This window comes from Geospiza fortis, unplaced genomic scaffold (assembly GCF_000277835.1).
Source record: "Geospiza fortis unplaced genomic scaffold, GeoFor_1.0 scaffold677, whole genome shotgun sequence".
Taxonomy (NCBI): domain Eukaryota; kingdom Metazoa; phylum Chordata; class Aves; order Passeriformes; family Thraupidae; genus Geospiza; species Geospiza fortis.
In genome coordinates, this window is record NW_005054585.1 from 535,349 (window position 1) to 562,116 (window position 26,768).

Genomic DNA, 26,768 nt, shown 5'->3' on the forward strand with positions numbered 1-26,768 from the left:
TAATAGTGAGATTTTAGCCCCTGAAACCTCAGAGTTCACAGTAACAGAATGAGTCAGGCTAAGGCAGTTTTGTTTCTTACACTTCTGCTCCTCAGCCCTTACAACTGCGTGTAAGTGACTACAAACATGCACCAAAGCCATGCTATTTATGATAAATTCACAAATACTTGGGACACACACAATATTGTACCAGGCTTTACCCTGACCTGCATGTTAGAGAGGATTTTAAGACTTCTGGAGGAGGGTGAGGAATGGGATCTGATGACAGGACTCCTCCTGTCGATGTCGTCTGCCAGGCCCTCCTGGAAAATGGGGTTTGCAAAAGAGACTCGGCGGATCTGAGGAGGAGAGAAGGAGGTTTTAGAGTGGGAACTCCACCCAGCACAGCTTGGGGAAGTCACTCTGAGGAGACAAAAAAAAATAAATCAGTTTGGAATCACTGAAGTTCTTGACTGACCCAGGGAATGTTCCAGCCAAGGACAGACTGTGAGGATTCCCTCAGGAATCTCTGTGTGCAACCCTGAGCGTGCTGCTGCTGCTTGTGCAGCGATCCAGGGTGCTCGTTTGAAAATAAAACCCCTCACAATGCAAATCTGGCACATTCCAAACCCAAACCTCACCATTCCTGTAAGACTATACACAACAAAAACCAGCAATTCTACAGATTTGGAATGATTTCAGTCCCTCATGCCAGTTTGGCACCGAGTAGCACCCAATTCCCAGGGAGTACCTTGTTGGCAGGTGACAGGGAATCATCCTCCTGGCTCCTCTTGACCCCTCTCTTGAGGATGCTGGTGGATGGGGAGGCTGAGGGGGACCAGGTGCAGCGGGCCTGCAGGCTGGTGGGGCTTTCAGCCACCTGCACTGGGGGATCCCCGTCCACCTTCAGCGGAGAATCCACGCTCTGATCTGCCAAGGCCACGTTTTCAGGCACTTTGATTTCAGTTTCCACCGATTCCTCCTTCATCTCTTGATCTGCAACAACACAAGTTTCCCCAGCAGAGTTCTCAGTTTCTCCTTTATCCTCCTGATTTCCTTCTAACTCCTTCATCTCTCTTTCCTCAGGTTTGCTGTCAACACTCAGCTCCTCAGGCACCTCCTCCAGCTGTCCATTTTCCTTTATTTCTTCCTTTTCTGCAGCTGCTGGTTCTTCCCCTTGGTCCCCTGAGTCCAGGCAGCTCTCCCTGGGCTCTTCAGGAACACTCTCAGGCAGGACCTGTTCTGTTTGCTCCTTCTGCTCAGCAGGTTCCTTCATTTCCTCCATGGACTCGGTGGTTTCAGGTGCTGGATCCTCTGGATTCTCCACCTCCACACTGCTTCCCTGCAGGTTTTCCACATCCATTTCCAAGATGAAGGTCCTGGGTTCTGTGGGAGGGTGCAATGGAGTGCTCATTCCACAGGGAGCCAGGGCCAAGCTCTCCTCCAAATCTGAGGGACCAGAAACATTCTGAGCTGGGGTCTGGGCTGGGGTCTGTGCTGGGGAGTGAGCTGGGGTGCTCTCAGGCTCCTCCAGCTCAGCTTTCTCCTGTTTTGACTCAGTGAGCTTTGATTCAGTCACCTGCTGCTTTGGCTTTTTGAAGCAGCAATCACAGCTCTTGATTTTTTTCACCCTTTTGCTTCTCTTGTTGTGGCACTCAGGGCTTTGCAAAGAGGAGGGCTCAGCACCTGGAGCATTTGCTGCTGGTGCACAGTCCCCTGTGCTGCTTTGCCTCTCCTCCTGTCTGCTCTCCTCTGCTGCTCTCCCATCCTGCTCAGGCACACAGGGGCTGCCCAGTGACTCCATGGATGCATCACCCTTGCCTGGCTCCATGCTGGTGTCCTGCAGAGCACCTGGATTCTCAGAGCTGCCAGAGCCCACAGCTTCTGCAGCAGCTGCAGGCATTTCCTGCTGTTCCAGGCCACCTGGCTCAGCTGGCACTGCAGCACCCGTGCCAACCCCAGGCTCACCTTTACTGGCCTCCAGTGCACTCTTAGTTTCACTTCCCTGGGCAGATCCCTCAGGGCTCTGGCTCCCTGCCTGTCCCTCTTTCAATTTACCTTCAAGAGAATTGCTTCTACTCCTGACTTTCACGGGCTTTTTCTTCTTTGTGCTCTCCTCCCTGCCCTCAGAGCTGTCAGCCTCAGAGTTTTCTATGCTGGACAGTAACCCTTGGGAAGATCTCCTGGTGTGGTACCGTGGGCGCTCCACCTTCTGCCCTGCTGTGCTGAGGCTGCCCTGGCCTTCCCCCTCTGCCCTGGGGGCATCCTCTGCCCTCCTGCCAGCTCTGCTGCCCTCCTCCTCCAGGCCCCTGAGAGCAGGGGAGTCCTTGGAGCTCCACTCCTCTGCCCCTCTCTCAGGCTGGCTGCTCTCTTTTGTGTTCTCCGTGGTTTTCCCAGGAATTCCTTTCTGCTTTTGGGATCCGTCACCTTTCCCCTGGGACAGCTTCTTCTGCCCAGCTTTCTCCTCCTCTTTCCTCCTGTCTCTCTTTGGGAGCCCGTCCTCCTTCTCCTGGCTGCCCGAGGAGCTCTCCACAGGCTCCGAGCGTCTCCTGGAGGAACGCCTCAGCTGCTTCTGCTGAGGGGACACCGGTGGCACCTGGCTGTCCTCCCCTGGGGCCTGCTCAGAGCAGCTGCTGCTCTCTGGGGGGGTGTTTTCTTTCGAGTCCGTGTCCAGCGCCTGGGCCCTCTCCATTTCAGCGATGGCATCCTCGGCTCTCTGGATGTCTGCTTCCGTGGAGAGCAGCGCCTGGGAGTGGCTGAGCAGGATGTGCTCCACATCCCCCACTGCAGAGCCCAGCTCAGCACAGCTCTCCAGGCTGTCAGGGGCCAGGGCCTCCTCTGACCTGCCCTGCAGCTTGGGTTTACTGCCCTGCAGCTCCATCCTGCTCTGCCGGCGCGTCACCCTGCGCGCGGCCGCAGCCCCCGCGGCAGCCTCGGCTTTTGGGGGGTTCCTGTCCTCCTGCCCAGATTTCTCTGCTCTAGCACCAGCCTTGCTGTCACTGCTGCTCTCCTGCGTGGCTGCCTCAGGAGGGGTCCCAGGCAGCTCTGACACAGAGTTCAGAGGGGCTGGGCTGAAGGGCTTGCTCTCCGCAGCCCCGAATTTCTCCAGGGTGATGAAGGACTGGCGCCGGCTCACGGGCTGGGGGGTGCCAGAGATGATGTCACTGGAGGCTGAGCTGCTGGTGACATCTGAGGTGTCCTCCTTCCCTGCTGAGCTGCTGGTGACATCTGAGGTGTCCTCCTTCCCTGCTGAGGCCTCCTGGGGAGCTGCTTTCACAGAGCTTGTTTCCAAGCCCTCTCCAATGGATGTTTCCTCTGGGATCATCTCAGCTGTCTCATTTTTGGTTTCCTCCTCGCTGGTGCAGGCTGGGCTCTCCTCTGAGTGACATCCTTCACTCCCCATGTTCTCCTCCTGTCCCAAAAACAGCAACAACAAAAGGTTTGTCCTAGGAATCAAATGAACAGCTGTACTTGTCCTATGAATATAATACAATAATCAACTGCAGTTCTGGTGCGATGGAAAACAACACACCCACAAGGTTTTTCTAACCACCAAATGATTTATTATCTGTGCTTTGACAGTTATAAAAGACACTTTTAAAAACCATTTAATCCCAAAACAAATAACCACAAAAATGCTTGAAGTTTTGCTGTATTTCACCTGCTCTGATTGGCTGTCAGCACAGCAGCTGTTCAGGCAATTCCTCCTCAAAAGGAATTCAGGATTTACAACCTTTACCCCAATAAAACACTGAGGCAGCACAGGCACGTGGGTGATCAGAAACTGCTCACATAAATCCTCCTGTTCTGCAATCAAATACCCAGTGATTTGGCCTAAATGACATTCTAATTAATCCTAAAGGAATAAATGATATAAAGCAGAACACAGCACTGCAATGGTGCTAAATTTTCTCTCACTTGGCGTTGAGAATGGAGAACAAATCACAAAACCTCTCACATTTGGCAGAAACTGATTTTAGTCACCATCAGACAATGGGAAATTACCTGAGGTTGGTTTGCAGGGTCTTCTTTGGCATTTTGTACTGCAGGTGGCATTTCCCTAGAAGAGAATGACTGCAATCAGTGCTGCTGCCAAAGGAGAACCCTCCAATCACCACAACTGGGCATTTCTACTCACAAAGAATCCTCCTGGCTCTGGCTGTACTGGGAAAATGAGCTGGTGTCCTGGGAAGCATCCAAGTTGTTGTACATGGCAGGGATGTCAGCTCTGGAACAACACCAGGAATGGGAGTCAGACTCCTCTTTGGAATTTATTATCTCCTTATTTCAAGGCCATTCTTTTCAGCTGCATGAAATCTTTATTTTTGGGGAATAAAAGTTGTGATTTGGATCCCACTCTGCAAAGAATTCACCAGAACCCAGAGGAGCTCCTGCCTCAAGTCCTGCTTACACTGCTCCTGCTGCCTAAGCACACAAACACACCAATGTTACCTTCTCACATTAAAAGAGATCATTCTAAAGATTCTTTTGCAATTAAGATGAGTCTTGGGAATACTCTAATTCCTGACCTGCTGCTGACTCAAGAAATCCCCTCCTCAGCTTGTTTAACCCAATCCTTTCATTTCCATGCTTTATGAAAAATGACATCTTTATTTCACACTCTGAGGCACAAAGTAAAAATCTGAACTCCAAATTCCCAAACTCCAAACAGACCAGAGAGAGTGTATTTAATCAGAAGAGGAAATGCCATTGCAAGAATAATATGGTTGCTTTAAAACATCAAAGTAAGGAACTCTCTCAGCTTTAAACTTCATAACTTGTATGGAAGAACAAGACTGCATGACCTGTGATGGTGTGAGAAACAGAAACTGAAGTTAAGTCAAGCTCAGCTACTCAAGGAATGACATTCCACATGAAGTTTAAAACAATAAATGACAGACCTCTTTGACCTAAGCACTTCCTTCTGATGTTCTGTCAATATTCTTGGTTTTGTTTCTGGAGGAATAAACACAAAATCAACAGATTTCTCCTCTTCCAGAAGCGTCTCACTTGTTGTCTTAGGAGATGGAAATTCTAGTTTTAACTGCAGAAAGATAAAAAAGCCCAAATCCTGGGTTAGGAACAAGAGAGGAACTGGAAACCAGGAATTTCTGAAGGACATGACCTATCTCTGTGAGGGATCTGCCAACCCCAGAGCCCACCAAAACCCCAATCTGTCCCAACCTCCACAGGGAATTCTGACAGGAATATTAACCCTGACTCTGCTGGGCAGCCCAAGCTGGAAAGAAAAATATTTCAGCATCCCCAAAGTGCTGATTTTGTCCTGAAGAGCCTGGATTTGATTGCAGGACCCCTCTCTGGGAACATTTACCTTGGCAGGAGTTGCCTGCACGTTGCTGGGCTTGTCCTTGCCATCACTTTTGGCTTCACTCGTCTGTGCCAAGATTGAATCTCGTTTCTGTCCCACCTTCAGCTCCATTCCACTGACCTTTGCATCCAGCTGGGAATTCTCCATCTGCTCAGACAAAACCACACTGAATGCACTGTGGCAAGGAACTCCAAGCTCACAAACCCACCCCGTGGTAATTTCTAGAATAAAACCATCCCACACTCACAAATCTCCTCTGAACTATGTTAGAGGACAACTTAAAAAATTAATTATTTCAGATTAATTCCTAGAACTCAAAATTCACAATGCAGGAAGTGGCAAAACCAGCTGAGTCTTTTGACAGTGCTCACCCAGCAGAGTTTATCATCCTCAACATGAAAGCACTGCAGGTCAGTGAATCACAGCTGACCTTTCACTCCCTGCTGGACACTTCCCAACAAAATATTTACCAGGTCAGAGAAGGGCCCACTGCACTCCTCAGACACCTCAATGCTTTCAAAACCAGGCAGCAGCAGAGGGATCTTCTTTTTGGCTTGGCTTAACACAGACCTGCCCAGCAACAAAAAATAAAAAATAATTTTAGATTTATGGGAGGGGAAAGGTGCAGAAGAAGAGGAGCAGCTCATAATAAAAACATCCCCCAGAGCTTGCCCAGGGAACCAGAAGGGTACAGCAGCACTGGTGAGCTCTCCCTGAGAGGATGTAAATAATACAAAGCTGTTTCTTACTTGAGCTCCTCGGGGTAGGTGAGGGAGGAGGCCTTGGCAAAGGTGCAGTTCCAGAGCTGGGCGCTCTGCTGGCGGATCTGTTTGTTCCTGTGCTGGAAGGCCACGCACAGCACGGGGCTCAGCTGCTGCAGGAGCTCCGTGTCGCAGGAGCCCGGGCAGTGGCACTGCAGGCACTGCAGGATCTCTGCCAGCAGCTTCTCCAGCTCAGGGAGAACAAAACACACGGGGTTTAATGGAAACTTTCAACTAAAATCCAAAATATCTGAATTATAAGTTTATTTTCGACTTTATTTTTTTACCGCCCGGAATGTCACATCACATAAAAGTCCCAGGGCTGAGCGCTCCTCACTTCTAGAATTTAATTTTTTTTTAATTTAAAAGAATTTTAAAATTAAATCTCTACCCTCATCCCATTTTTTATTTTATTACAGAAGAAATGGCAGAACTCTGCTGTTCCCCATCTCCCCCAAATCCTTACTTCCAGAACTGAAATTTTAATTTTTTTTTAATTTAAAAGAATTTTAAAATTAAATCTCTACCCTCATCCCATTTTTTATTTTATTACAGAAGAAATGGCAGAACTCTGCTGTTCCACATCTCCCCCAAGCCCAGTGATTTCTGTAGCAAATTTACCTTGTTGTTCAGATTGCTGTAGACTTTGGGTACCTCAGGGAGCCTGCCAAAACAAATCCAATTCATTTCTATTTTGCTGTCTCATTTATCCCAAGCATAAAAATTTAACAGACAAAAATATTTATTCAACTTCTCCTTTTTCAGAACTAAATCTTAAAAAAATGATACTCAGAAAATAATCTTTTCCATTTTTATGAATAAATGCAAGGAAAACAATGCTCAGGAAAAAAGCACCAAGCAAAGTTTTCCCCAGTATTTCCTTCTGCTTCAAAACTTCCAGGAATTCAGTGTACATCAAGAAATTATCAATAATTTCCTAGAAAATTTAATGCAAAATTTTTATTTTTTCTTAAAAATTTTTCTTTATTTCTATCAATAAATATCTTTACTGCAGGGCAAATTACCAGCAGGTGGAAAGTAAACTTTTGAGCCTTGCAGACATGCCAAGAGAGTAATTCTGAAGAGATCAAAATTTGAAATTTGAAATCTGGAGCTTTCTTCAAGCCCTGCAAACCCTGAGTTCCACTGTCACGGATATATTTTATGAACAATCCTTTCCTAAGGATTTTTCCTCCTGAGAAGCTGAGAGGCCTCAGGAACAAAATGTAACCAATGGTTATCTGCTGCTGTGGGATGCAACAGGTGCATCTGTGATTGGTCTCATGTGGTTGTTTCTGATTAATGGCCAATCACAGCCCAGCTGGCTCAGACTCTGGTCAGGCACAAGATTTTATCATTCCTTTTCTAACCTTCTGATGAAAACCTTTCTTCTATTCTTTTAGTATAGTTTTAATATAGGATTTTAATATGACATATATATTATATATAATAAAATAATCAATCAGCCTTCTGAAACATGGAGTCAAGATCCTCATCTCTTCCCAGGAACACCACACTCCATCCCACACAACTCCAGAGTTTCCCCACCCCAAATTCCCAGGCACCTTTCAAATCCTGACCTGGTTTTCTCGTAGAACAGCGCCAGGGGTTTGGAGAAGGTGCCCAGGGTGGTGCCCAGGAGGGAGGGCAGTGAGATGTGGCTGAGGATGCTGTGCAGAGCAGCCAGCAGGGCCAGCCCCAGGGCCAGCAGGGGCTCTGCTTGCTGCTCGGTGCAGCTCAGCTCGTGGAAGGAGTTCAGCAGCAGCAGCAGCAGCTTCAACAGAGAGCTCAGCTTGCCAAGGGGCTCCTTCTTCTTCTTAGCCCAGTCTGTGGGGGTCTGGGGAGCTGAGGTGCACACATTCAATTAAAAACTGCATTTTCTTTCCTTAAAAGACAGCTGAACATTGAGTCTACATGAGTCTGATTCCCAAACTAGATCTACATAAAAACAGTTTTAAAATTGATTTAACAACTTAACCACAATTTTAATGCATAATTTTATCTGATTTCTAGTCTTCTTATTTATATTTCTGGCTGCTCAGACTCTGGAGGTTTTAATGCCTACTTGAAATTTTTAAGGTTTTAATGAACTTGAAATTTTTTACTTGAAATTTTTAAGGTTTGAATGCCTACTTGAAAATAAAAATCCACTCCTCAGATAGCACCTGATACACAAATTCTGGAACAGTGAGCAGGAGGGAAGGGGAAATATAATTCCTTATTAGCTTATTTATTTGGAAGTCAAGTTTACATTATGTTCTTCCTCATCAACATTTCCAATTACAGCATTTCATTCCTTCAGCAGCCCAACACTGCATTTTACCACTTTAACAAATTCCCAAGGGGCAGGTAAATTTTAACTACTTTTTTACTGAATTATGCTTTTTTAGAAATTATTTCTTCAGCTTTACCAGTTTAAGTGGGAAAAGGAAACAAACCAAAGAATATTTTATACCCAATGACCCTTTGTCTTCTGTTAAACTCTAATTTTTATCCAACTCTTGAAGTAACAAAGCCCCCAAAATTTAAGTATTTCCTTACATCTGGTTTTGGGCTGGAATTTAGTGCCATAGGGTGCAAAGTTGATGCAGTCAACCATGACTGACACAAGATGGGTGAGACCTTCCAGCATGGAGAACACCTGAGGAGGAAACAGAAACAAAAATCAATCAGCAACAAGAAAAAATCAATGAGAAAAAAACCAAAAATCAAGCAGCAAAACCAGAAATCAACCAGGAGAAACAGAAATCAACCTGCAAAATCAAAAACCAACCAGCAAAATCCGACGTCAAGCAGCAAAGCCAAAAATCAATCCTCTTGATTTTTCAATGACAGAAAAAACCACCCTTGGTGTTCAGGACAGCAAAGAAACAACTTCTAATTAAAGGTGGGTGAAGCTGCTCTGCATGATCAGGTGAGACTGATAAAATTCCATTTTAAATACACATTTACACTGAGGATGGGCTTTTTAATTCTAATAATTAATAGTGTCTAAAGCAGCCAACAGTGGCAGGCAGCTGGGAGAAGGAGTCACATTTAGGATAAAACAATTAAAAATCATTCATCAATTTTATCAGTTTTTCAAATTTATCATTTATCAATTAAATGATTTATCCACGTTCAGGATCAATCAATAAAATTAAGGTTCAAGGCTCACTGTGTGCTCAAGGACAAAGCCTGGGTGCCACAAAAGTCATTACAGGCACAACAATTAAGTTGCCATTAACAGTCAAAGCACAAATCACAAATAATTTTTAGTGCATAGAAAAAGATGAGCAAAGTTGCTTTTTTACTCTCTCAATCCATCCAAATTTTCCTAAATAAGTCCAAACTTGCTTTAAAAGGAACACTGGTATTGTGAGCTAAAAGAAGTTGCAATATAACTTTACACCAAACCTTTGAATTGTCTTGTTTAGTAAGTACTGATTATTAAAAGTGATATTTATCACTTATTTATCAGGATACAGCAGTACTCAAAGTAGGTAAAAATGATGCAATCCTCTCAATTCCAGGTTTTTTAATTCCATATTTTTGTGGTTTTCACAGTATTTTTTCTAAAGTGAACTTTATGCATGAAGGATTTTATATCTCAAACTAAATGTGGTATGAATTTAGGAATAGGCAAATTAGGCAACAAAACCACTGATTCTTTCAAAAATCTTTCTTTTTTACATACCTTTAGGAATAAAATCATTAAATGTTAGTGTACAAGGCTGATGGTTCCATGTTCCTCCTTCCTAACTGCAGTGCCTGGGTTTGTGGTATTTATAAACACATTTCACCTGGACAAATTACATTTACCACCACCATGACACTCATCAACCATTCTTATTAATTAGAAGACAAATCTAAAATCTGTTTAACTATTTGAATATTTAACCTTTATACTTATTTTCACTCCTTTTTTTCATTTCTCTACCAACTCCTGTCAGCAAAAAGAATTCTTAAAGCTTCAATCTCTCCCAAGGCACTCCACGCTGCAGAAATCACCACCTCAGAATTTACACACACATTCTTAGATCTAATTAAAAAGGGATCTGCTAAATGATCAGTTTTATACTCACTACTGGAGTTTCACCTTCTAGCCCAGATATTATTTTGGCACAAAGCTCCTCACAGCACAGGTTTTCTTCTGCTGTTGCCACCAGGGCAGCACAGCGAGCAAAAGCTCGGTACAGGTCAGACCAGGAGCGCAGCAAGGATTTCAGAGTGGGCTTGAACAGAGAGAGAAAGGTGGTAAAGATCAATATCTGTGCAGAGAAAAACTTGCTTTGTGCTTTCTTCTGCTGTCAAAAATCCCTAAAGAATCCCCTAGGTTAAGTTGGAGGTTTGGGGTTTTAAATCCATGTGTTACACTGAACCCCAAACCCAGCTCACTGAACACCAAAGTCAGCTCTGAGAGTTTAGAGATTTGATAAAGCCCACATTGTTTTGAGTTAATTTCATTAATTTGATTGATTTGCTGTTACCTGTGGGAATCCCTGAGTGGGGAAAATGTGGGACACTGGCAGCAACAAAGCACTGTAGACAGCACTGAAGTTGTGTTCCAGGGCATCCCCCTGGTTCACCTCGTTATTCTGCAACAAGAAAAGAGTTTATGGTTTAATAGGATTCATTTCTTCAGACTTGTGAATATTTTGCTTGTTAAATAAACAGTTTTTTCCACTCTTTTCCAAGAAGATTATCTTCCAAAAACCATTCTCTCCCAGATTATCTTCTGGGAGAAGTGCTGCTAAAATCTGCTTTTGTAGAAGAGACCCCTCAGGGAAGTCACCTCCCAAATTTTGTCTCAAACTGGGACATTTGAATATTTAAACTTTATAATTATTTTTACTCCCTTTTTTCATTTCTCTGCCAACTCCTGTCAGCAAAAAGAATTCTTAAACCTTCAAGTCTCACCCAAACCACTCCACGCCACAGAAATCACCAAATTAGAATTTGCAACACATTTTTGTATCTAATTTCAAAGAGAGCTGCTAAATTATGTTTAGCAAAGCTAAAGCTGCCGAACTGGGCTGACAAATAAGGCTGTTCCTGATTAAATACAGGTTGAAATCAGATATTCTGCTCTTTCAAGAGCTCAGGAGGATCCTGCCAGCAAAGGGTACAAAACTCTGTTTCTAAAAGCCAAAATATCTTCCAAGAAAACCAATCTAGGAAATGTTTGGTGTGTTCCTCACTTATTTCAGCTGCAGGAAGTGATGACCACCCCAGAGAATCCTGGGATGGGGTGGCTTGGGAGGGACCTTAAACCTCATCTCATTCCAACCCCACTGATCTCACCCCACACCTCCCACCCCCCCAGGCTGCTCCAGCCCGGCCTTGGGCACTCCCAGGGATGCTCAAGGCATGGAAAGGCAAAAAGGTCCCACAGCCAAGGCCCATGAGGAAATGGTTGTTAATCAGGCTGTTGGTAATGAGGCTGTAATTAATTTTTAAGTCAGTCCTTGTTGCTCCATTTTGGGATCAGGCTCTGGCTTGGCCACAGCATTCCCTCACTGAGCACTCTGAAAATGTGGAGAACAGAACTTGAAGCAGGAATCATCTTCATGGACATTTTACCTCCTGGACACCAAATTTTACATTTGCTGGTCAATAATAAAGATTTCAGGAAGGCAAAGCTCCTCTGGGAATTCCATCCCAGCCCCTCCCCACCCTCCCAGGCAAGAATTCCCAATTCCCAATATCCCATCCATCCCTGCCCCAGCAGTGGGAAGCCATTCCCTGTGCCCATGCTGCTGGAAACAGTCACAGCACCTAAAACTTTCTTCATAAATTCTGTGATTTTTACATCTAACGATTAATGAGGATTAATTCAGCAACTCCTGCATTACAATCAACTTATTTCTAGTAAATATTGTAATTTATAAGGCTTTTATTACACTAAAGATGTCTAACATGGGTAAAACTCTGCTCTAATTACATCCTGAACATCCCAATCTGGGATTTATTTGATTTTCACACCAAGCAATCCAACCCAAGGTATTTAAAAGTTAACAGGTCCTGGGGGGAACCTTGCCATGGTCTTCACCAGCAGGATTATGCCAAGCCAGCTAATTCCAGCACCACTTCAAGACATGGAATTCCTTTAAAAATTCAAATAAATGCTCAGTAAAGTGCTCCTGTGGAGGTGTGGGGGTGGGGAAGAGAACCAAATTCACTGCTGAATGATTTATTCATGATGAATGAATGAATGAATGAATGAATTACCTGATTGATCCACTCAGTGAGAGGATTAACAACAATGCTCCACATCCTCCAGAGGTGCTCCTTGTTGCCCACCTGCCCTGCACTCTGATCAATGACACAGAGCACAGAGTCACTGAAAGCCAGGGCAGAGGTGGGCCCAGACAGGGCAAAACCCACCAGAGCCTCCAGGATCCCAAAGAACCTGCGGGAGGAAATGCCACAGGTCAGAGTTGGGCTTTTCCCCAGCTGGAATGAGAGGGCAAATAAAAACGGTGAGGAGTTTTCTAAGGGATGATCAAAGCTGCAGGTACCTCTCATCTGTCACACAGCATTCCAGGAGGTTGTTATGGAAAGGCAGCTGGATCAGGAACAGAGCTGGAGTGCCCTTGGAACAGAAATGGAAGAGGTTAAAACAGCACTGAGCAGATGAAAAGGGCTGCCTCACCTCCACAAGCATTTCTGTACTGCATTCAACTCTGAGCCAGAGCTCACAATTATTATTAGCCAGAAATTCACAATTCTTGTGACTCTTCTCAGCCAGAAATTCACAATTCTTGTGACTCTTCTCAGCCAGAAATTCACAATTCTTGTGACTCTTCTCAGCCAGAAATTCACAATTCTTGTGACTCTTCTCAGCCAGAAATTCACAATTCTTGTGACTCTTTTCAGCCAGAAATTCACAATTCTTGTTATTCTTCTCAGCCAGAAATTCACAATCCTTGTTATTCTTCTCAGCCAGAAATTCACAATCCTTGTTATTCTTCTTAGCCAGAAATTCACAATTATTAAAAGTTGTCCAAATTTGTCAATTCTAACACTTGAAGATAAAAACAAGAGGGAGAACTGGAAACCAAAGGTGCTGCCAGATGCTGGGATTTGCTCATTTCCAGGTTACAGCAAGAGATCTTTTGGGCAACTTCTGTTCAAATTTACCACAAATATTTCAGGTTTGCTAATGCTGAGAGACCTTAACAAAATGTATTTAATATCTGCTAATTAAAACTTTAACGAGGAGCACACTGCTTCCTACTGAGCCTGCTCCTCCCTAAACAAAACCACCAAAATTCAGCAGCATTTCTGCCTTTTCTCACAGCTTTTTGTGATTATTGTCTAAATATTTTCTTAACTTTTGATGCAGCACACAGAACATGACATTCACTAATCAACATCAGCCCTTTTTGTGCAGTAATTTCATTAATTAGACACAGTTAAATTAGTGAGGCCTGCAAATAAAGTCTGCACTCTGGAACATGAAATAATTTGACTTTCCAAAACTTTTCAGCATTAATGAAGTCCCAGAATTAATTCAGACTTACATTTAAAAGATCCATATCAGCAACCTGATAAGCTGGGGATCCCAAAACTTTTGGAGGCAACTCCTTGACAGTGATATCAATGAGAGACTGAGTAGGGGAAAAGAAAAATAATGCATTTAAATGTATTTTTGCTGAGGGTTCAAGTATTTTAAGCAAAATAGAATAAATACAAATAAAATAAAATAAACACACCCCCCTAATTACAAAAAATACAAAAACTATACAAAAAAATACAAAAAACCCCCAAAATACAAATAAAATACAACAAAATACAAAAAAAACCCAAAAATACAAATAAAATACAACAAAATACAAAAAACCCCAAAAATACAAATAAAATACAACAAAATACAAAAAACCCCAAAAAATACAAATAAAATACAACAAAATACAAAAAACCCCAAAAATTACAAATAAAATACAACAAAATACAAAAAACCCCAAAAATACAAAAAATATACAAATACAGATAAAATACAAAACCCACCAAAACCCACATAAAAAACCCACCAAACTCCCCAAATATAAAAAAATACAAAAACCCAAAAAAACCAAAACCCCTAAATTTACAAAAAACCCCGAACAAAAAAAACCCCAAAATAATACCAAATAATACGAAAAAATTACAAAAAACCAAAAAAAAATTACAAAAAAATACAAAATTACCAAAAATACCACCCCCCCAAAAATAAAAAAACAATTACCAAAATTACTATAAACTTACAAAACCCCCCCAAAAATTTACAAAAAAAGACCAAAAAAATTTACAAAAAAAATACAAAAAAATTTACAAAAAAAATACAAAAAAATATTTACAAAAACCCAGAAAAAATCGAAACTGAAACAATTCTCTTCAGTTAAAAAACAACAAAAATTCCATCACGAAGGCCTCAAAGATATTTTTTGAAGAACCCTGTAGCCAACTCTGCTGCTACAGCTGAAGATGCTTTTCAGGCAGAACTCACCAGGACTTTCTGCACAGGCAGAGCGTTGGATCTCACAATGTTCTTTAAGGCCTGGAGCAACATGGTCAGAATTTCTGAGCCTCCCTTCTCCTTCTTATTTCCTAAAATAAAGAACATTTCCAGTCAGAGCACAATGGTCATCATCCAAACCTTTAGTGCAAAAGCAAAAAAAATTCTGTGTAAATTTGTAAAAATCTACCAAATCCTTCAGAGATTCAGGTATATTCTGCTCATAACAGAAATGAAATTCAAGTTTAAATAAAAATCCTTTTAAGGATTAAATAAAAAATAATAGAAATCCTTTTAAGTTTAATTAGGAAATGGAAACACCTTTGTTTCATTAAGGATTTGAATTTTGATACATTAAAGTTGTGGAATTTTGTATTCATCCAAAGAATGCCTCTTCATGTTCTGTTTGATTTTCAGTTACATATTTTGCATTAAGTATATTCTGGACTTTCTGTGGATAATGTCCTTTATCCAAGGAAAGTCCAGAATATACTTAATCATGCAAATTTTTCCCTATTTCTAAAATAGGAAACAACTTTTGTACATCTGCAGACTCTACAGTTTACTATGGAACAGAACTTCAATGAAGAAAAAAAGAGGGAAAAACTTTTAATTTCTGTCTCCATTCCTCAATACTCAAGACTTGAGGAGGGGTTGTTTTTCTTTTGAAATTGATTTAAAATAGAACAGAATTATTGATTGAGACTAAATCCAAGCAAAAAACAATGAACAATTTCTGCCCTAGTTTAAAAATAAACCATCTCTGACTGGTGAGCAATGCCAAATTCAAGAAAATGACCCTTTTTACCTGCTTCAATTGCTGTTTTTACATATCCATTTATGTCCTTCCAGATAACATTCAGCAAACAATCTGCAAGGTAACATTGATTCTATTCAGTTTGCAATAAAAATATTCAACAAAACTGCAGCTAAAATACAAATTGTGTTAAAGGACAGATTTGGATTTAAGCCAGAACTCAAATTTCAATGCAAGTCAGACCAGTTCTACTTTTTATATCATCAGGACATCACACAAAGTGTTGATTTCTTATGTTTCCCTTGCCCACTTGATTTCCCAGAAAATGTTTAAATTCCACCACTGAATTCTTACCAGGAACTTCTTTTCCAATTGCAATAAAGCCATCCTGAACAGCATTTATCAGAGTGCTGGCATGCTTACAAAAAAAAGAAGGGCTACTGATCAGTGGGTACTGGAGAGGCTCTACAAGAACAAAAAAAACACATTCCATAAACCTGTTACTTTGCAGTTTACTGGGAAAATAAACCTTAAAAATAATCAAGTGCTTGTGTATTTACAGCATTTTAAACATAAAGATATCTTAAAACTGACAACAGTTAAAAGTTTAAACCATTTCATTCTAACAGGCAAGATCTGAGATGACACAAATATAATTTTTACAGTTAAATATATCTAAATATATAAAAATATAAATTATGTATTTATAAATATATAACCATAAATTATATATTTATAAATATAAATATATAATTATAAACTATGTATTTATAAATATAAATCTCACATACCTAAACTAAGCACGAGTTTGTTGTGCTTAGCAAAATCCACAACTTGTGGTCCCATGAGGAAGTGGAGCAGCATTTCAATGCCCAGGAGCTGGATGGAAGGGAAGAGCTGCCCTCCTGCTGGGCTGTTCAGGGCCATCCTGGGTGTGCCCGGGCTCACAAACAGCAAAGGACCTGAGGGAGGGCACACAAATCAGGAACATCACAGAAATTCCAGGGAAAAATTCCCAAATTCCCCAGGAAAAGCACAAATCGTGGAGTGCTGCTGGTTGAAAGGCACCTCTGACAGCCAGGTTTCTCAGGGAAGTGGGGTTTGCTATCACAGCCATACTTTTCCCAGTTTTTTAAATATCTGCCCCAAAATTGTAAATTCTATGACATCAAATTTTATTTTGGTCGTACAAATCTCCATGGAAGCTGTGGTTACACTGAACACTTGTATCAATGTGCTGCTACAAAACAGTTTCCATTGGAAATTGTCACCTGGAACAGAAATTTAGGAGGTCTTGGCAAAATATTTTGACCAACTCAGCTGTGATCTCACAGGACTAAGATGAACTTTTTTTAAGAAGGGGAAAACAGGAAATTCCCAAAAATCCAGGATCCCTGAGGCTCCTGATTACAGCAGAACAGAATGGCACAAGCCATGGATGCCAGGCTTCCAGAAAGGGAAGGAAAACCAGGAGCTCCTTATTGGATATTTAGGGATGGTATTTTGATTATTAAGTATATTCTGGACTTTTCTTGGATAATGTTCTTTATCCAAGGAAAGTCCAGAATATAATTAATAATGCAAACTAGAGGTGGTTTTACATGTGCTAAGAGGTGGTTTTACATGTGGTTAAAGCATTAAAATTCCTGATGGATCATCATCCCTGGGCAGGGTTAGGTGGGATATTGGGAAGGAATTCCTGGCTGGGAGGGTGGGATGCCCATCCCTGGGAGTGCCCAAGGCCAGGCTGGCCAGGGTCTGGGATTGTGGGAGGTGCTCCTGGATGAGCTTTAAGGTCCTTTCCAACCCAAACCATTCCAAGTTCCAAATCAAACTTTGGGTTGATTTCAAACCAAAGCTCCCTTGCAACAGAGAACACAATTCAGACCATTAAAACTGGTCCTCAAACTGCGATTGGCACAACTTTAAATAGTGACTGCAACAGCCCAACTTTCCCCCATATAAACCATGCAGGAAACTCACTGATCTGGAGAATTAGAAATGGAAAAGCAGAATGTGACAAAGAGAGGAAATGAGTCTCTGCATGTGAAATGGAGCTGGAAATTTCTACAGGTTGATGTTTCAGTACCTGGGTTTCTGCCCAGGGGCTGCTGAGCCCTCAACTGTGATTGGCACAACTTGTGAAACTTTAAATGACTGCAACAGCCTCACTTTCCCCCATATAAACCATGCAGCGACCATGCAGAAAACTCACTGTTCTGAAGAACAAGAATTAGAAATGGAAAAGCAGAACATGACAAAGAGAGGAGATGACTCTCTGCATGTGAAATGGAGCTGGAAGTTCCCATGGGGTGAGGTTTCAGTACCTGTTTTCTGCCCAGGGGCTGCTGAGCCCAGGCTGGGGTTGTTTGGCCGTGAGGGCGTTCCTGGGAAGGCAGCAGCAGGATCCACACTCAGGGTACTCTGGATTAGAGGGACACAAACCTGCAAAGGGACACCAGCAACAGCTACAACACGAGCAAGCCACAAAAAACTCATTTCAATCAGCACAGACTGGGCTGCTGCTCACAAATCTGGGTGTTTAGAATGAATTAGAACATCTAATCAAACAAAAATTCCTGGTGGGTGCAGTATATTTTAATAAGCCTAAGAAAATACTTCTCCCTCCCTTTACTCCCATCTTGAAGATTAATTTAATGGAATCCAGGTGTTGAATAGAAACAGGTCCACTCCACTTGCAGGTGTTGCATTTCTAGTCACTCTGTATCATTTTTCTTTCTATCTTCCTAAATATTTATGGTCTTTTCACCAGTTTTCCTATGCAGCCTTTTCCAAGCTCACACTTCCTTGGTGAAAGGAGGATAGAGCCTTTATTTAACACATTTATAATCCATGACTGCACTCAGGGCAGATTGTCAGAGATGCTAAAGGATATTCCCACAGATTCTCCAATATTTTGGGGCTGTGAGTCCCAAATATCCTTTCCACACAATCTGTAAGCCACACACAAGGACAACTTGGTTCCTTGAGGGAGTTTGATTTCAGTAACAGAGCAGAAAGGGATGAAGCAGGAATATTTTACATTCTGCTGCCCAGGATTCCTGTGACCTGAGTTACCTGTTCAAAGTTGGAGGGCAGGTGAGGCCCCAGTCTCATCAGCAAATACCACCAGACCTCCAGCTTGGTCAGGGCCAGAGCCTCTGTCCTCACGTGGATGGAGCTCAGGGGCTGCATCAGCAGTTTCAGCCTCTTAGCACTGCACAGGATGTCTGGGGGATCCAAAAGGTGCATTTTAAACACTCACAGCTCAGCAAAATCTGATTAAACCATTGGGTTTTTTTCCTAATATCTTTTAGCTTCAAATTCAATTAACAGTAATTTGCAAAACTCAACCAGACCAACCTTTCAAATTCTCTTACTACTCCAACTACTGCTTAAAACAACACTGCAAAAATTAAGTATTTCTTTTCAATACAAAGACTGAAATTAAATTTTCTGCATTCCAACCTGACCCCACTCAAGAAGGGAGGTTGGACCCAACCTGACCCATTTTGGGATTCTGTGATAAACAGAAGAAATTCCTTCTTGCCTGCTCTGTTAGGTCCCATCTGCTCCAGGGACAGGAAAATCAAACACTGAGTTTTCTCTTCAGTACATAGAGAAGCACAATCAAGTTAAAAAATATTGTATTTTAACACAAGGTAGAATAAATACTTGTCCAGATTCAGTTTACACCTTTGGAACAACTTTTTTTAACTTTTTAAAATTTTTTTGGAATCCTGAAGCGTTGCCTTTCTCCAGTTAGACCACACCACGCAAAATAAAACATACAGAAGGTTTTATTCTCTATTTCACTGCTCTTTGGATCATTTATAGCACTACAAAACACAATTTACTAATCTTATTCTATTTCTAGCATTCCCAGCACAAAAACTAGGATAGAACAAACAATCAAACTATCAGCTTGCCTAAAAAAAAAATATTATGAAAAAACCAACAAAAACTTGAATTTTAACTATGCACACAATTTTTCTGCAAGATTATGTGGATACCCAGTGGTATACAAATATCTAAGAGATGATTTTTTATATTTTTATTGTTATAATACAGTTATGTATTAATACATATTACATAGTTAGGTGTTAAAGTTACGTATGACATGTATGTGTATTTTTCCAGCTATGTATGACCTGTGTTAAACCAAATCAGGTGAAATATTTTATTGAAGCCTACCTGGATTTAGAGCAAAGTTATCAATGAGGCTCTTCCATGCAATGAAGGCAATTTTCTTCACCACGGGGGAGCCGCTGCGGAAGCCCAGCTCCTCCAGCTGCAGCAGGGAGTTGATGAAGCTGCCACTGCGGTGCAGGGTCTGAGCAGGAAGAAATGCACCATTAAAAGAGATTTCTGCTGTTCAAAACTCCTGTCCTGAAGATTGATTCCTTTTCTGTTTACCTTTCCGAGCAATCTGACAAACAGGGGCCACAGCTTTAACACGAAGGTCTCGTTTTTGGAAGAGAACAATTTCTGAAGTTCGGAAATTAATTTCTGCAGGCAGAAAGAAAGAGAATTTCTACAAGAAACGGATTTAAAATACTCTAAAAACTACACACTCATACCAATGTCTGGGGACACGACCAACAGACAAGATTTGAGATTATGCAAATGTATTTTTTACAATTAAATATATATATATAAAACTCAAAAACTTAACTAAGCATGAGATTGTTTTGGTTAGCAAAATCCACAACTTGGTGGTGCCATGAAGAAGTGGAGCAGCATTTCTGATGTTTGCACATCAGAAGGATTTCATTCTGTACCACACAGCATTTGCTACCACCCAATTTTCTTTTCACTCGAAATTTATGGCTCTTATTGACAGTGGCAACCAACAAAGCAAAATCCATTTCTTCAAATATTTGCATTTCCTCTAACTCTGAAGTCAAAACATGCCCTGCTCCCAAACACCACTTTGTTTGGTTGGGTTTTTGGGTTTTTTAGCAGAAAATAAGGCCAAATAAATGAGCCAAGTAAGGCCAGTCCTGGAAGTGAAGGGGAACATGAAAAGCTCCATCAAAGACACCCAGGGGCTGCTGCTGCACAGGATGGGGACTCTTAAAGGACATGGAAAATGCTGAGCATCCTCTGCTTTCCTGACCCATCTCCACCCTCAGGCCTCCAAATTCTGTCTCCCATCCCCTTTGTTGCTGGGCACTTTTTTGCAGTGAATATTTACACTTCCATTTTTTTTTTCCACTAAAACCACTGGCATCAAGAAGTTGCTATCAATGCACAGAAAATGAAATTAATGCTCCCCAAGTGCCCCTGCTGCCCAGAGGCCCAGCACTGTCACTCACTGTGGTCATCAGGTGCTCGGTGACAGCTGCCACCTCCTGCTGCTTCTGCAGGAGCAGTGGCATTCCCATCTCCAGGGCAGTGGCACCTCTTAACTGCACTTTGTGAGCTGAGTGGACAACCAGGGGGATGATCAGCTTTGCCCACCTCACAGCCTCTTCTCCCATCTGGGCTGGAGCTTGCTCCATTAAGCTGGATCAAAAAAAAAAAAAAAAAAACCAAAAGAAATAGGGATTACAGATCTCCAACAGCAGCTCAGGCACTCAAGTTACCTTTGTATCATCAATGAATGTTCTAATTCAATCCAGGATTTAGAGGAAACCATCCCAAATGTTTTTAATCAATTGTATTGTGAGATTGTACTAAAACAGCAAAGTTCAAGTGTTATTTCAGATCAACCTCTCCAAAAGCACAACAGCCTGACCTGAGAGCTGTGCTTTTCCATTTTATCCCAACAATTTGGCCACAGGAGCTGAGAGCCTGACAGGAATGCACAGTGCCCAAGGAAGGTTTGGCCATGAAGCATCCCTGGGAGTTCCCAGGAGCCCAGGCAGCTCCCACACAGCTGGGAACAACTCCCAGCAGCTTCTGGGCAAATCCCCAGCCAGGTCTGGACATACTCCTGGCCTGGTCAGAGCTCTGATTTTATCCTCCTATTCCCAAACTGTTAGAGCACAGCATGACAAAATTCCAGACCTTTCCACCAGCCCACTCACACCAAAAAACATGCAGAAATGGGAATATCTGGAATATATTCAAACTAGCCTGAATCTAGAAATCCTGGAATTTTTTTTCAAGTCCCCCTTTTCCCCAGGAAAGTCAAATCCCCATCCCTACAGATTATGGAGAATTGCTGCACTAAACTTCTGCCTTTCAAGTAATTTTATTAAAGCCAGAGGACAAGAACTGTTTAAAAGAAATATTTAAAATGGATTTGCAGCTCAAACCAGATGCCAAAAGTTTAAGAGAAAACTTAAAAAAGAGTAAATATATAAGCTCAATGTATTTACTAGTACAGAAATTAAATCAGCACTAAGTAAAGATAAAATTTGAATATTTCAGTTCTGCTGACCAGAACAACATGCTCACAGTGATGGTCTTAAAAAGTCATTTTTGGAATTAAACAGGAATTTCAACAGTGTGATGGGAAACACTGCACGAAAACGTGTTGCCAAGGGGATATTTCTAAATAAGGTATTTTTAAATAAACCCCCAAATAATGGCAGAGAATTTCTATTTCTCAAGCAGGCAGGTTCTGGAAACAAAATGTGAGAGCATGACTTGGGATGCACAGTTGAGAGGTGGGAAATAATTCCTAAAGAGTCACTAAAAATGAAACAATACTGTCTAATTTCTGCTTCAGAATGATGGCATTATTATTAAGGCAATATTTGAATTAATTATAATACACAAAACAAGTGGTGCACAGCCCAGCAGCTCCCCAGTTCACCCTGGGCACAATTCCATGGAATATCCCCTGCTCAGCTGGGATCAGCTGTGCCAGCTGTGTCCCCTTGTCCTTGACTCAGAGCAAACTCTGCTCAGCACTAACTAAAACACCCCTGGTGTTATCAACACCATTCCCATCCCAAATCCCACCCACAGCACTCAGCAACCACCTCTAGCCCAGTGAAAACCAGGGCAACACTGGAGACAAACAATCCTTAACAGAATAAACAGCTCAAGGAACTTCAGTTTTTTTCTTCAGTACATTCAGTGCCACCTGGGTTTTGTATGAGTTTCCCCCCTTACACAAAGGCTGACAATGGGATATTGCAGAGCACTCACCGTATAATGACATTAAGTGCTTCATATTCAACCACAACAGACTGAACTTCTCCTTTAGTCAGGATTGTTTCCAGGGTAGAGAGAATATTGGACACCTGAGGAAACAAGACAACAGCACAGTGAGCACCTGCATACAAATAATTCCAGGAGGAGCTGGAATTGTAACATTTCATTTTCTAGGATGGTGTTTGGATTATGCCAGGTGTTGTTTTAAACTGGAATATTCATAACTTTTCTGCCCTGTGATATTTCATTGCTTTCTCATAGAACTGCTCACACTGGAGCTTTCCCCTCAAGGAAAGCAGTCATTTCTAGCTCAGGTTTTCCAAGAATTGATACTTGGCTGTCAGATTTGATGAAAAATAACCTTTGGATTCAAAAGCTACTGAGTGGAGAGTAAGAAACAATTTGCCTCCTCTTCCTAGGAAAAGTCAGCACCAAAATGAGAAATGAAGAAACTCACTTTCTTTTAAACAATTTCTGAAGGCTCCTCTCTGTGAGAAATGAGGCCACCACAAGAACACCACAAGAACAGTGAAGAAACTCACCTCCTTTTTAACAATTTCAGGAGGAAATGCCTGCTTGGAGATGACCCAAAGTGCCCGAGTGCGAGTGTTCTTGTCTGAGCATTTCACAGCCACGCTGTTCACTGCTGCCAGCAGCTCCTGCATGTCAGTGCCTGAAAGCAGAGCACACAGACCCTCACAACCCTCTGCAACACACTCCAGGTCATTCTGCTCACTTTAGTGTGCCCAGAATCCATTCAGCTGCAAGTCCCAGTGATTTACTGCCTTAAACATCACTTTGGAGCAGTTTCTCTCCTACCAAAGTAGCCAGAAAGCTGAAAATGTTATTAATTACCATAAATAATATACAAAATAATATACAAATATTACTGCTAAAATATTAATATAAAATAATATAATAATATAAATGATATAACATTAAATAATATAAATATACAAAATGCAAATATACATAAAATATATAAAGATATATTAAAATATATATAAAATATATAAACTCTAAAAAAATTATATGTAAATATATAAAAATATATAACATGAATAATAGAAAGATTGAATAAATAAAATTAATATAATAATGCAGTGCATCTGTATTACCTCTATAAGAATGCATAATATTAGTTTATTAGAATCCATAATATCAGGTGTATTAGTTAAATACACCGGAGCTAAAGATGAAGTATTTGATTATTCAAAACTTCTTGGATTTTAAGTGAATTTAGCAGCACTTTGGTCATAACTTGACACAAATTTATTTTAGAGCCTACAAGAGCTTTTTGTTACTGAAGGTGGTGAAATTGTAGCTCATTACCTAAAAATTAATAAGGTTAATACAGGACTTAGATCCAACTAAGAAATCACGTGTTCCTTTAAAATTCAAGGGTAAAAAGTCTGATTTACTGCAAATCTGCACTTTGTGGGTGAATGATCCCACAATCAGAAATGGAAGGACACTTTCACTCCTCTCCCCCAGGCAAATGTACACTGAAAGGTACAGGAGCTGCTTGTCCTCCCTCCCTTTTCAAGAGCCCATTGTTTCCAGGGCTTTGTGACTTCTGGAGCCTGACATTCTGTAATAAAATTGTCATTTATCAACTGGTTAAAAAAAAAGAGAGGAAAGAAAGACAGCACACAGACATTATTAGAAATCCTCGTTCTCACAGGAAATCAGGAGGAATTTTGCATAACAGGAAAGCAGAAGACACTGAAAAAAAATGGAGGAGAAGAACCAATTTCAAACAGGAAAATGCCCTCTCCCCTGGTACCAAAAACCTGTGGTTCTACCTTGAGGCAAAGCCTCAAGTTCTCAAAAGCAAAACCTTCTGTGAAGGGGATTTAGCACTTTCTAGGAATGCTGATCATAAGATTTTGGATTAATTTGAAATAGTTGGGGCTGGACTAGATGACCTTTAATGGTCTCTTCCAACTCAAACCACTCCATGATTTGATGGAGCAAAGAAATCTCCAAGAAAAAGCTAAAATCCTGGAAAAGCTCAACTGTGCACTCCCAAATCCTACAAATAGGTTCTTCTGGAATATCTTTTTTTGATCACTAATTCCACATAACTAATTACTGTACTAATTGCTACCAAAGCATTTAATGAAACTAGAAGTTTGTAAAACAGAATTAGTGTAACAGCATGAAAAATCATCACCACACTTGTGTACAAAATGTAATTAATGAACTGATCCCACTGCTCACACTACAGACAAATCCTGGTCAAAATGAAAACAAATGCTAAGAAAAACAAAGAAAGAGCTCTGATGTGTATATTTATAGTCACAGTTTGTTTGCTTACCAGATAATTCAGCTGTGTTGTTTGAATTAAAAGTGCAGAAGCCCAAGGCCTGCAATGCTGCATTACTGAGCTCCAAGTTTGGACTGGAAATGTGTGCCTGGAAAAAAAACACAACCCAAATCCACAGAATCTCAGGTTAGAAAAGTAACATAAATATTGAGTTTATTGTTTCAATACCAACACTGCTGGGAAGCTGGGAAAAACAAAGACTTGGTGAAAAACCCACCCAGGCAGGAAACCCTCCCTGAATTCTGTACACACTTAATGAGTAAAACAATTTGAGGTGCTGAAGGCATTTTTGCTCTCTGTAATAAAAACACCTTTAATGAAATAAACCCCAACCATCCCAAGTTTTTCACTTTGGCTGTGTATGTTATGTTCTCTCACTTGACTCTCCAATTGCTTTTAGGCTTCTGAAACAGAAGGAAAAAATGGCTAAGAACAACTTTTATATTACTGCTTAAAAACCCTTGACGTTTTCTGCATATTCTGAATTCTGAAATGTTTCTAAGGCAGGCACAACACAGTATCTCTCCTGGCTGGAAGATTAGATTTGACTGTGGGATGCTGCCTGAACACATCCAAGACCCAGCATTTTGGTTTTTAACGCAGTAATTCCTCATCACAAGAAAGATCTATTTTGCCAAAAAGCCCCTTCCTGCTCTGCCACTATCCTGCATTCCTATTAAAGGCTGGATTCCCTGACTCAGAGGTTTTTTCCAACCTTAATGATCCTGTGACTCTATAAATGAACTGAAATTCGAGTCTTTCAATGCCCACTGACCTTAACAACCAAAATAAATCTTTGTTCACTGAAGTGGAAGACAACTGAGTGGAAGAACCATACCTTGAACACCTTGCAGAGTTGAGGGAAGTGTTTCCTGAAATCTGCGGTGAATGCTTTGCCTCCTTCACCACTCAAGCGACTGCAAGGAGCAGGAGGGAAAAGGAACAATATTTACAAGTTAAATACCTTGTAACTGACTTAACTTTCAACTTCTGAAGCACAGCAGCCTATTTTCTTGAAGGGAATCAACAAAACACTGAAGGAGCTAGAGAGCAGAAATGCCAGCACAATGTCTGACCCAGCAGCAAAATCCTGTGTTATAGTACAAAGTGAGTAATAACTCCTTTTCAGCCTAAACAACACTCATGGAAATATTAAGGGCTTTCATTTTTTGGTCAGCTCCTACAAAAACATTAAAATTTAACATGCAAATTTTAAAGGACTTGCTGCAAATTAGAAAAAAACAGAAATACAGGAGCTGAAAAAGCACCTTCCTCATGAGCAGTCCCAGAATGCAGGAAAATCCTGGTCTGACAAGCAGCACGGATGACTTTGCACAGATGTGAGGAACATTCTTGCAGAAAAGCTGCAATTATCCCACAAAATGTTAATCATCAGCTTCTCACTGCAAAACCCAAACCGTGCTGAGTTCAGTCATCCAGGGACAACGTGAGAAACCTGTTGCTGTTTAATACTTACATCAGGAGGGTTTGTTTGCTGTCAGTTATTTCTAGAAACCTGTAAAATCTGCTATGCGAGTAGCTACAGTTTTAAATTCACTGCAGGACCGAAGGGAGACACTGAGAGAAAGAGATCGTGCCTTCGCACATGGTAAAACCGGACAGATGCAGGTAAAGGCACAACCTCATGGGCAAGAAGCATCTTCCAGAAAGAAATGCAATGAAAACGCGGCACACGCCAACTAAAAACTTCATCCTTATAGTCATAAAGCCGTAAAGCTTTATCATTAGAAGAAAGTTATTATATCCCAACGTTCTTCACCCACCTCTGACGATCCGCCAGGAATCCAAGGGGGTCGGGAGGATCCACGATGCGCAGATCCCGTGGAGACGCGCTCCTTCCTCCCTCCTCTTCCTCCCCTCACTCCTCCCTCTCTCCCTTTTCTCCTCCTCTCCCTCCCCCCAGCCCCGCATGTCTCCCGCGGTCTCCCCTCGGCCACGCTGCCCCAGCCAGGCCGGCAGGTCCCGCTCCGACGGCGCTCCCGGCTCTCCCGGCCCGATCCCTC

At 41.6% G+C, this 26,768-nt stretch overlaps 1 protein-coding gene across 1 annotated transcript in view; it reads right to left on the reverse strand.

Moving 5' to 3' along the window:
- RIF1 (replication timing regulatory factor 1) overlaps positions 1-26,768 on the reverse strand; it is a 29,850-nt gene that overhangs the window by 1,831 nt on the left and 1,251 nt on the right. Inside the window, exons 2-31 of the mRNA XM_031064398.1 lie at positions 26,529-26,608; positions 25,583-25,661; positions 24,736-24,832; positions 22,958-23,088; positions 22,410-22,504; positions 20,624-20,813; positions 19,722-19,814; positions 19,500-19,638; positions 18,384-18,535; positions 17,633-17,750; positions 16,097-16,267; positions 15,660-15,770; positions 15,357-15,419; positions 14,540-14,640; positions 13,575-13,661; positions 12,570-12,643; positions 12,280-12,460; positions 10,539-10,646; positions 10,134-10,283; positions 8,611-8,710; positions 7,650-7,914; positions 6,691-6,733; positions 6,058-6,260; positions 5,779-5,878; positions 5,312-5,455; positions 4,881-5,023; positions 4,118-4,207; positions 3,985-4,039; positions 731-3,391; positions 207-338 (exon numbers count right to left, since the gene is read on the reverse strand). Coding sequence (XP_030920258.1) covers positions 207-338; positions 731-3,391; positions 3,985-4,039; positions 4,118-4,207; positions 4,881-5,023; positions 5,312-5,455; positions 5,779-5,878; positions 6,058-6,260; positions 6,691-6,733; positions 7,650-7,914; positions 8,611-8,710; positions 10,134-10,283; positions 10,539-10,646; positions 12,280-12,460; positions 12,570-12,643; positions 13,575-13,661; positions 14,540-14,640; positions 15,357-15,419; positions 15,660-15,770; positions 16,097-16,267; positions 17,633-17,750; positions 18,384-18,535; positions 19,500-19,638; positions 19,722-19,814; positions 20,624-20,813; positions 22,410-22,504; positions 22,958-23,088; positions 24,736-24,832; positions 25,583-25,661; positions 26,529-26,608 — 6,156 coding nt within the window. The remainder of the gene's footprint in view (positions 1-206; positions 339-730; positions 3,392-3,984; positions 4,040-4,117; positions 4,208-4,880; positions 5,024-5,311; positions 5,456-5,778; positions 5,879-6,057; positions 6,261-6,690; positions 6,734-7,649; positions 7,915-8,610; positions 8,711-10,133; positions 10,284-10,538; positions 10,647-12,279; positions 12,461-12,569; positions 12,644-13,574; positions 13,662-14,539; positions 14,641-15,356; positions 15,420-15,659; positions 15,771-16,096; positions 16,268-17,632; positions 17,751-18,383; positions 18,536-19,499; positions 19,639-19,721; positions 19,815-20,623; positions 20,814-22,409; positions 22,505-22,957; positions 23,089-24,735; positions 24,833-25,582; positions 25,662-26,528; positions 26,609-26,768) is intronic.